The following is an 8,756-nucleotide window of genomic DNA, read 5'->3' as shown; positions in this document are numbered from 1 at the left end:
CTTATTTTTAAAGAATACGTTTGCTTTCTTACCCTATTCTAGAATAATCTAGCGTATACTACAGTGAGGAGAAACCTAGCTAAGCATAAAGCCTGCAAAAAGAGGAAAGTGACAGAATCCAGCTAGCTTCACCTCCAAACCTTACTAAGAAACCATCAAACTTCAGTTTTATTTAAGGCATTGCCCTTATGTTTGAAGCAGGGCAGCAGGGGATATCAGCGGCATAAACAACAGATGCATGATAACTGTGATATGTTTTTGAGTGGAGAGGTGATAGAGGACTTCATTTCTTTTTCACATCGACCTTGTAATTATTTGGATTTTTGCATGACTTCTTCCCAGGACTTGGAGGCACTATCTGCCAGTTTCGAAAAGAAAAACATAACAGTGACTCCATCTGTAGATTTGTGATTACAGAGAGATCTTACACGGTAGCTTCAGAGTTGACCCCAAACATTGTTTTCTAGTACAGTCCTCCAGTGTCCTTGTAGTAAATGTGACAGTTCAGTGCAGCCTTGCTAGTGCTAGCTTAACGCGTTATGTTTACATTTGGTGCTTTACTTTGTGTGATGGAATTCAACCCTAACCTAAATTAACATCTGATTTAACGTATGAAATTCAAAGCGTTGTCAAAATTTCTTCTTTTATTCCATGTGCAAGAATCCTATTCATAGTGTGTGTGTGTGTGTGTGTGTGTGTGTGTGTGTGTGTGTGTGTGTGTGTGCGCGCGCGTGGGGAGGGGGGACAAACACCTTCACTGCATGAGGTCCGGGTGCAAGTTTCTTTGCTTTAACCCAGCTACTGCCAAGTCGGACATGAATGCCAGGGAATATTTTTGACCAGGTTTATTAAATCAACCGAAAAAAAACTTCTATTAGTGTTAAAAATGACCACAATTTTGAGAACCTAAGAGGTCAAGTACATTGCTTAGCCATAGTGAAAAAAAAGACATTTTTTTAAGAAACTATAAAAAGTTAATACCTAATTCAATGTTTACAGTGCATAGGAATGTCAAAGTATTACATATAGTAGGACTGCATAAGTTCAATGTAAGCATAGAATTAGTTCACTTAGTCTTTTTCTTGTACATTTTAAACCAAAGTATAACGTGAATTCTTAAGACTTTAGTTTAACAAAATAACTATTATCCCTTCCTGGATCGACACAATATTGTAGCTATAAAAATGAAAAATATTTTTACTGGGATGTTATATTTTGGGTCAAGGTGCTTACATTCCTTACTTTGCACCATGTAATCACATGACTGTTTGCTTTTCTGTCAGATGCAGTATGGTTAGTGAAATATCCAGTGATGCTTGGTTCAGACCTTTCTTTACTTTTGGGTCACACATGACCAGCTGCCTTGGTTGCCTCAAGTGGTGCAACAAGTTTGTTGTTTGGACCTTTAGTGGGAACAGTTTCCTTGTAGTTTATTTAAAAAAAAAAAAAAAAAAAAAAGTGTTTTATAATGTGTTAATGTGTTTTGCGTTTATGTACGGACCACGTGACTTTTTTGATGTCCTGATATATAAAACCTTAGATTGAAAGAGGGTGGGCTACTGTAAATCTGGCCTCAATATTTCTAACATGCATGTGCATCGTTTTGTTTTATTACTCTCAACCTTTTCCAAGTAGACTTCTTTTAAGATTAGAAGTTGTGGCGGTCGATGCGGTCGTGCTCCCTCTGAGATTTTGCCATTTGCTTCTGCAGCCGAATGTGCTCGGTGAAATCCCTCACGGCTCCCGATCCCCCAGCACAATGACAGATGTACTTTGCAGCCTTTTTAGCCACAGCTGGAGCATCGTTGGGTACTGCACTCAGCCCTGCTAGGTTCAGACATTTCACATCTGCTTGATCAAAACCTGAGAGGGGAACAGAAGATCATTAGTCCTTATAATAATTTACTTAAACAAGCTGCAGAGATTGGCTGCACAAACAAAAACAGTCAGACATCTTTAATTGTTAATTTGTTGCCAGACACTATTCAGATTTGATTAAAACAGCAAAACACTTTAACATAAATGTTAAATACACCACTTTTTAAAGCAGTAGCCTCAACATGTTTCCAATTCCTGCCAATTAAACTGTTAACAAATAAAAATACAGTCGTTTTACCCATGAACGCCACATCCTTCCATTCCAGCTTCTTCTTCTCAACGATTGATTGCAAATCATTCAGCGGCTCCTTTCCCACCTTCTCGACCTTGCACATTATCCTATCTTCAAGTTTTTGAAGCAAAGCTGGGTCAATGAGGTCTTTCTCTGTGGTCAACAGTATGACCTGGTGAAGCGAGACAGAGTGCAGTTTTGTGAGCGACGTTCCACAAGATGGGCCAGTTTACGTAATTCTGTTCAGACAGTCGAAAAAATCCAACCTCAACTTGTTCTTCCTGCAGCATCCGAAGCCCAGTTGTGTCTCTGGTGTTGACAGACACCATTGCCTCTCCCGACACAGGCATAAAGATCTTTCCATCAGTTAAACAGCCGGAAATGTTGCAGAACATTAGGCGGACCACCTCTGGTGTGTCCTTACCGAAGTAACCGTACCTGATTGGAGAAACATAGGCTGCATTAGGAAAGGGAATGGATAGTTGATTAAAAGCTGACTGGTAGACATTATTTTCGGCGCTTCTCACCTGAGAACCCTCTGTTCTGCCACAGGCCAGTCGATGTCCACGTCTATATCTACGCTGTACTCTGGCAACATCTCATAGTAGGTTAACTTACCGCCCTACAGAGGTGAAAACACAAGCATGACTTAGATGTATTGTTACACAAAGGGTTTGGAAAAGCCGTGGAGCTGTCACAGTCCAATTTGGTCCTTTGGTTTATCACAGATTTTTTTCCCCTTGTTGGGTACCAGCCAGATCTCTGTCCTTATGTTTTGGGTTTTGTTTTTTGCCAGATTCTTCTCCTAAATACATCAAACTACACAACAATTAAAAAGAGAAATACGTAACACTCTGAGTATCAAATGAAATCGAACCCAATATCAGTTTCAGTAAGAATCCCACAAAAATAGAGCACAACTAACTAAACTTTCAACACAGGAAATCCAGCTCAGAAAGTCTGTTTTTTCTTTACTTCCTCCCACAGTTAAGTTCAGCTTCTTATTCAATGACACGTTTTTTCCTATAAACATAACATTGTTCCTGTTTTAAGCAGACTTTTTCCTGCAGTCCAAGGACTCCTTTTCATAATAAAGAGTCTGGAGATTTCAAAAGGTTGCAGACAGCATGCCCAGATATTTTTCCAGCAAAAGGGATTGAACAATCTCTTTGACAACTTAGCTGATGAAATCTGATCCATTTGTCATCAATCTCATCTGCTGCTGATTTATAGGTGTGTGTTTAATGTTGGTGCCAACCAGGAATAAAAAAGGCACGATTTAACTGTTGGGCATTGGGGCTGTTTTTTCAGTCATTATAAAGACATTATAGTCATTTTAAACCATATATGCACCACCACCATCATCACCACCACCTTTACCTGCAAGTGCCCTTCCTTTTCAATGATCTCTTTTTTGATGAAGTAAAATGAGCCATTCTCACACAGCTCCCCTGGCCAGTCCTGACGCCGCGGCCGTTTGGCTGGCTCCAGATTGAATGGCACTGTTTGCTCACCAGCTAGAAAGAAGCAGGATCCATTAATAACAATGCAAACTCCTCTTTCCATTAAGTAGTTATTTACACAGAGAAGCTGTCTGCTTCTTGATATAGTAACCAGTGTGTGAGTGAACTGAGTTTTTAAAAAGACATTTAAGGGAAATTCATGTCATCATAGTAGGTGGGTGACCAAATCTGTGAGAAATGTGTTAAATTCTGTAGCTTTGTTTGTTTGTATGTCTTTTATCATATACATGTTAAGAGTTGTATTGATCTGTTCATAAAACTAATGAAAAAAGGAAACACGAGTGTGCACGATGAAGAAGGATGAAAAGGATATTCCAGTAAAAGGAACAACAGTCACGATCTATACCTCCAACAACCAGTTTATGAGTTAACCTTTAAACTGGTTGTAAACCTGGAGGTAGGTGTGTAACCAAGTGCACTGACAGGTTGTGTGCGTGTGGGTAATTACAAACACAACCTAGAAATACATGCATGTGCCAAAGTGAAATGACTTTATGCCAAGTAAAACAGGATGCATGGTTCAAAATGTCTTATTGGTGATAAGTAAGCAAGTGAAAAGGAATTAACAACTAAATTAGGACTTAAAGTTTGATTTTATGATTCACCGCATCAGGATATATTAGCACTCCGTATGGTGACAATAGGAACTTAAGAGTCTTTTAGTTCTTGTCTGAGGGGATTCACTGTTCCTGCAAAAATCCTTCACTTCTGTGAGATTCTGGGTCTTTCATGCCTCTTTTAAAATACAAAAGTGTGGGACTAGTCAGCTAGATTTTTAAATGTTAGCTGTTATTAGTTTTGTTTTATTAATGTACAGCAGCAGTTTAATGTTCAAAGTTACAATGCCACCAGCCACTACCTGGAGCTGCGCACCTGACGGATGGCTGCACTCCTCTTTGGCACTCTGTGTGAATGCAAGATATAAATGAAGAAAAGTGGAAAATGAACTAGTGACAGCCGTGATGACCGGTGATGTTTTGGATTATTATTAGTATAACTATGGAGAGTGAACAACATTGAAAAGATCAGTGTCTTGTTATTTGTTTAAGCTATCAACATACTGGGAAATGATGTAAGTACCTGACTTTTGTTTTGTTACATGAATCTGCTGCATCTGATTTAGGTTGGTAAGAAATGTCAGGCACAGTGTGCAGTGACTTAATTATTGGTACCTCTTTTAACTCAGCCAAAAAGTTGTAGGGCACATATAATCACAGAGCAGGGTCAGCAGATACTGAGGCACTATGTGAGGAGTGAATTAGAGAGAAGATTGTGAGGCAGGTCTTCTCATCATACATCACTGTCTGACCTCACAAATGTGCCCCAGGAAGAATCATAAAAAAAATTCCCATATAACTTCTAAATTTTGTGGAAAGCCTTCCCAGAAGAGTTGAAGCCATTATAGTTGCAAAACGTCAGCAGAGATCATATTAAACCCTATGGATTAAGAATGGGACGTTCATATGCATGTAAGGTTAGACAAGCAAATACTTTTGGCAGTATATTGTATTTTGTAAACTGCCTGAAAAACAAACACTCTTTGCAGGGAGACGAGTAATCCATGAATGCCTAACAACTGCCTTTGTGCTTCCCCTGGGTGGAAAACAAGCACAAATGTGAGCAAGTATCAAAACTGAAAGCTGCTTGGATGCAGATCAATAATTATTAGATGAAGGGAGCTAATAAGCTTGGAAATTTAGTACTGTAATAGCTCAAATAACCAGTTCTCAACTTGGGACCAGTTCTCCAATCCCATTTTTAGAAACACCAAGCAGTTAAAAAACAAGTATAAAAAAGAAAGACTGTCACTGTAAGGATTCATTGTTTGTCCAGTGAAGCACCTGTTGGATTTTGTTTATCGCAGTTAATAATTACTAAGGTGCAGGTGCAAAGATCGTCTATTTAATGGCTGCTCCTCCCTGTCATTTGAATCCTTTAACATACCAACAAGAAATCTGACCTTTTTGTGAAAATTGAGAAAGTGAGTGTAAAAAAACAACACACAGGTCTATTTGGAAGAGAAGACAAACAAGATGAACAGGATAACCACACCCTCTAAAAGTAGTTTAAATACTTTCCTTTAGGCAGCTGAAATATAAGAAGCACTCCAAGAGCACAAACCTCATTCATTACATAAATTTTATGTTCTTTGTTGTTTTTAAATGCATTTTAAGAGGTTTGTAGTGCAATAAGAATCAGATAAGGGGGGCATTGATATGTTTAGTTATACAAACATGTAGGAGCACGTAATGGATAATAGATGAATAACTTGAGCTTATTATATAAAAATATACTACAGTATATTTCTAACTAACTAGGCAGCTCATTCTCTTTCTCTTCATAATACTTTCTGTAAGACAGTAACACATTTTGTAAAAGGTAAACGTGAGATCAGAGGTCAAATGTGCAGACTTGCTCCCTTACATCCTTTTTTAACCTCCTTCCAGCGAAACTGGTGTCTCCTGACCACTGCGAAGACTGAATCATAACCGTGCACCGTGATCTTCTCTAAGGCCTCCTTCACGTGGAACGGGTGGAGACATGGTGATGTAGCCTGGAAGTGGCAAACTATATCCACCTCTGTGAAAACAAAAGCAGAGTAATCTGCACTGTGTGGCAGCAGGGCAATGCTTTGAGACCATCTTAGAAACACGTTCCTACCTTTATGGTGCTCAAGAAACTCTTGGATGGTTTCTATTGATGATGAAAAGTCTCTGGAGACTTTAGGACTCCTCCGGTGCACCTGAGCACCCCATGCCTTTGCAACTTCCTCAATTTTATCATGGTCGGTTGATACCCACACACTGTGAAAGTGAAGGTGCATAATCATTATTATTAATTGTAACCGTCTCTTTTCAGAACACTACTAGACATTCTGTATTTTGTCCTCATAGCCAAAGCTATAGTGATTAGAGATCGTCCAATGTAAGCGATTAAGAAAAACAATACTCTGATATATCACCCGATATTTTTGTTTTTGGATATACAAAACAGTTAATTTCTCTACCAACTGTCATTTGTTATTTATTTTTTTTAATTGTTTGTTTACTCCCGTTTTTGTTCGGATCAGTGTGTTGAATTTGTGGTGTTGCAAGAGGGAAGTTGGAACTTTGAACAGTCAACACTCGTAATATAGTTGAAGGGTGTTTCTTCCGTCTCTTTTTTGCTTATTTAATTTTTATGTCGACATTTTTATATCGATATCGACTTTTGGTCTATGGATGTGATCCATTATAATTAAGGAGATTAGACTGAGACTCCGTCTCTTCACATTTTTTTTACTTAACACATGAAAGCTCACTGAACAAATTGGGGGTGGATCAGGAAATTTGCAAAATCAAATCTGTGTATCCACCTGTTGGGGCGACTTAAGGAGGATTCTGGGACTCAGCTTGGCTTAATATTAATAAATGTGTCCAGTATAATTGTCGACAATGACACAGCCAACTGTGATAATGATGGCAGAGAAGTCTCACCTTATCAGAAAACAAGACATGACCTGCAAAAAGCTAACAAAACAAAATGAGAATTTGTGTCTGTAATTAACCACAGGCACACAACCTGCCAGCCTCTTGGTGACACACGGACCTCCAAGCTTATCGGTAAACGAACAAACCGGTTGTAGGAAGACTAAATAACTGGTAATTGCTGTTCTTTTCGCTGGAATATAAATTATGCCCTAGCTCAGTGCGCATGCTCCACTTTTTTTTTTTTATGAACGGATCTGATGTGCGATAAAAACAAACAAACAAACAAGACAACAACAACAAATCTGCACTTATAGTAAGCAGATTTTTTGATGAATGATCTCATGTTGGTTAAACGATGGCTGCAGCGGCACTAAACTGTTAACGGATAATTAAACTGAGCTCACAGTTCAATAACTTATTGGCAGTTTGGACGTTTTAGGGTTTTGTTGCATAATTGTATGAATTACTGTAACTTACAGTTTAAGTGTATGAGTAGTTATATTTCAGCTGAGGGTGACTTTAATGGGAAGAGACAAATTCCAGATCGTAATAGTGTTTGTAACGTCAAAATAAGTTTGACAAAAATGTTAGAAAATGTTTCTCATAATGTGCAGGTTATGTCTGCGGAGTCACGCCGATGAAAAAAGAAGTGGAATATAATCGATAAATGCGAGCGGTTTTCTTGATTTGTGACTTTGTTTAAGTAAACATCCTAAAGGACACGTGGGACTCCTCCACGTCACACTGAAAGCTGAGCACAGAGCTGCTCAGCAGTAGCGATCAGGGAGCAAACATGCATTTTATATTCACTGATGTGCAGAATACTTTAAGGAGGCCGTTATGACATGTGGACAGAAGTAGGTTAATATAATATAATCAAATCTGATTTGATGTTTTCATTACGAAAAGAAATTAAAGTTGGCTGTTGGTGATCGTTCATCTGACCCTACAATAAAAGCTCTTGTCCTTCCTCACCTGTCAAACATTCCCGAGTCCACGGCGGCCCTCAGCACCCACCCGATGAGCGGGACCCCGGCCAGCATCTTGATGTTTTTCAGCGGGATCCCTTTGCTCCCCCCTCGAGCTAAAATTAAAGCTGCTATGTGACTCTTGTCATTCCGCGGCAGCTTGCTCGATGACTGACATTCGTCTAACGAGGTCTCATTGTTTCTCCGTCTAGCGGATGCCATAACGACATCAAAGATCTACTGCGACTACGAAGCAAGGTCTGAGTTTATCCAGGTGACTCCAGTGGCCTACTATGAAGGTGGCTCACTTATTAACGACATAAATCGCTATGATAACCTGTGCAGTAGATCTACCTGCACCGGAGCAGGTTAAGTAAAATATCAGAGAGCAACAGGTGTGAAAGCACCGCCCACTGACCAATCAAGTCTCCGGAAGACAGCGTCATCATTAATGAAAGATTCCTCAGCCCTCTGCAGGGAGAGGAGGCGGGTTTATAGTTTGTTCTATGCGCTTTATTATATGAGCTGAACCAGGACATACGCACTGTACCAACCTGTGTGTGTATTAATGTGGTGATTTGGAAAATGTATTAAATTTTATTCTCCTCGCTTACATTTTGCTGTACCTGCAGCTGTTTGAACAGCGAACACACACCAGGAACTCCTGTTCAATCAATAACATTAA

At 39.3% G+C, this 8,756-nt stretch overlaps 1 protein-coding gene across 1 annotated transcript; it reads right to left on the bottom strand.

Annotated features, from left to right (window-relative positions):
- Window positions 1–830: 830 nt before the first annotated feature.
- On the bottom strand, window positions 831–8,456 carry LOC146390525 (N-acylneuraminate cytidylyltransferase-like). The gene is made up of 8 exons (XM_084923594.1): window positions 8,079–8,456; window positions 6,295–6,437; window positions 6,058–6,213; window positions 3,491–3,627; window positions 2,638–2,732; window positions 2,377–2,548; window positions 2,117–2,282; window positions 831–1,863 (listed from the first exon to the last, which is right to left on the bottom strand). The coding sequence occupies exons 1-8, from the start codon at window positions 8,291–8,293 to the stop codon at window positions 1,649–1,651; spliced, it is 1,299 nt and encodes a 432-aa protein (XP_084779720.1). The 5' UTR covers window positions 8,294–8,456; the 3' UTR covers window positions 831–1,648.
- Between the last annotated feature and the right edge of the window lie 300 nt (window positions 8,457–8,756).

The sequence above is a fragment of the Perissodus microlepis genome, chromosome 3 (genome assembly GCF_051167445.1).
Source record: "Perissodus microlepis isolate ML-2025 ecotype Zambia chromosome 3, ASM5116744v1, whole genome shotgun sequence".
Lineage (NCBI taxonomy): Eukaryota > Metazoa > Chordata > Actinopteri > Cichliformes > Cichlidae > Perissodus > Perissodus microlepis.
This window is presented reverse-complemented; position numbering and strand designations above follow the sequence as displayed.

What these genes read in the sequence shown, in the direction of transcription:
- LOC146390525 (XM_084923594.1), bottom strand. Translation starts at nt 8,293, where the DNA reads ATGGCATCCGCTAGACGGAGAAACAATGAGACCTCGTTAGACGAATGT. An exon ending in GCAGAACAGAGGGTTCTCAG is followed by an intron (nt 2,549 to 2,637) that starts GTGAGAAGCGCC and finishes TTCTCCAATCAG; the next exon opens with GTACGGTTACTTCGGTAAGG. An exon ending in TGCAGGAAGAACAAGTTGAG is followed by an intron (nt 2,283 to 2,376) that starts GTTGGATTTTTT and finishes TCGCTTCACCAG; the next exon opens with GTCATACTGTTGACCACAGA.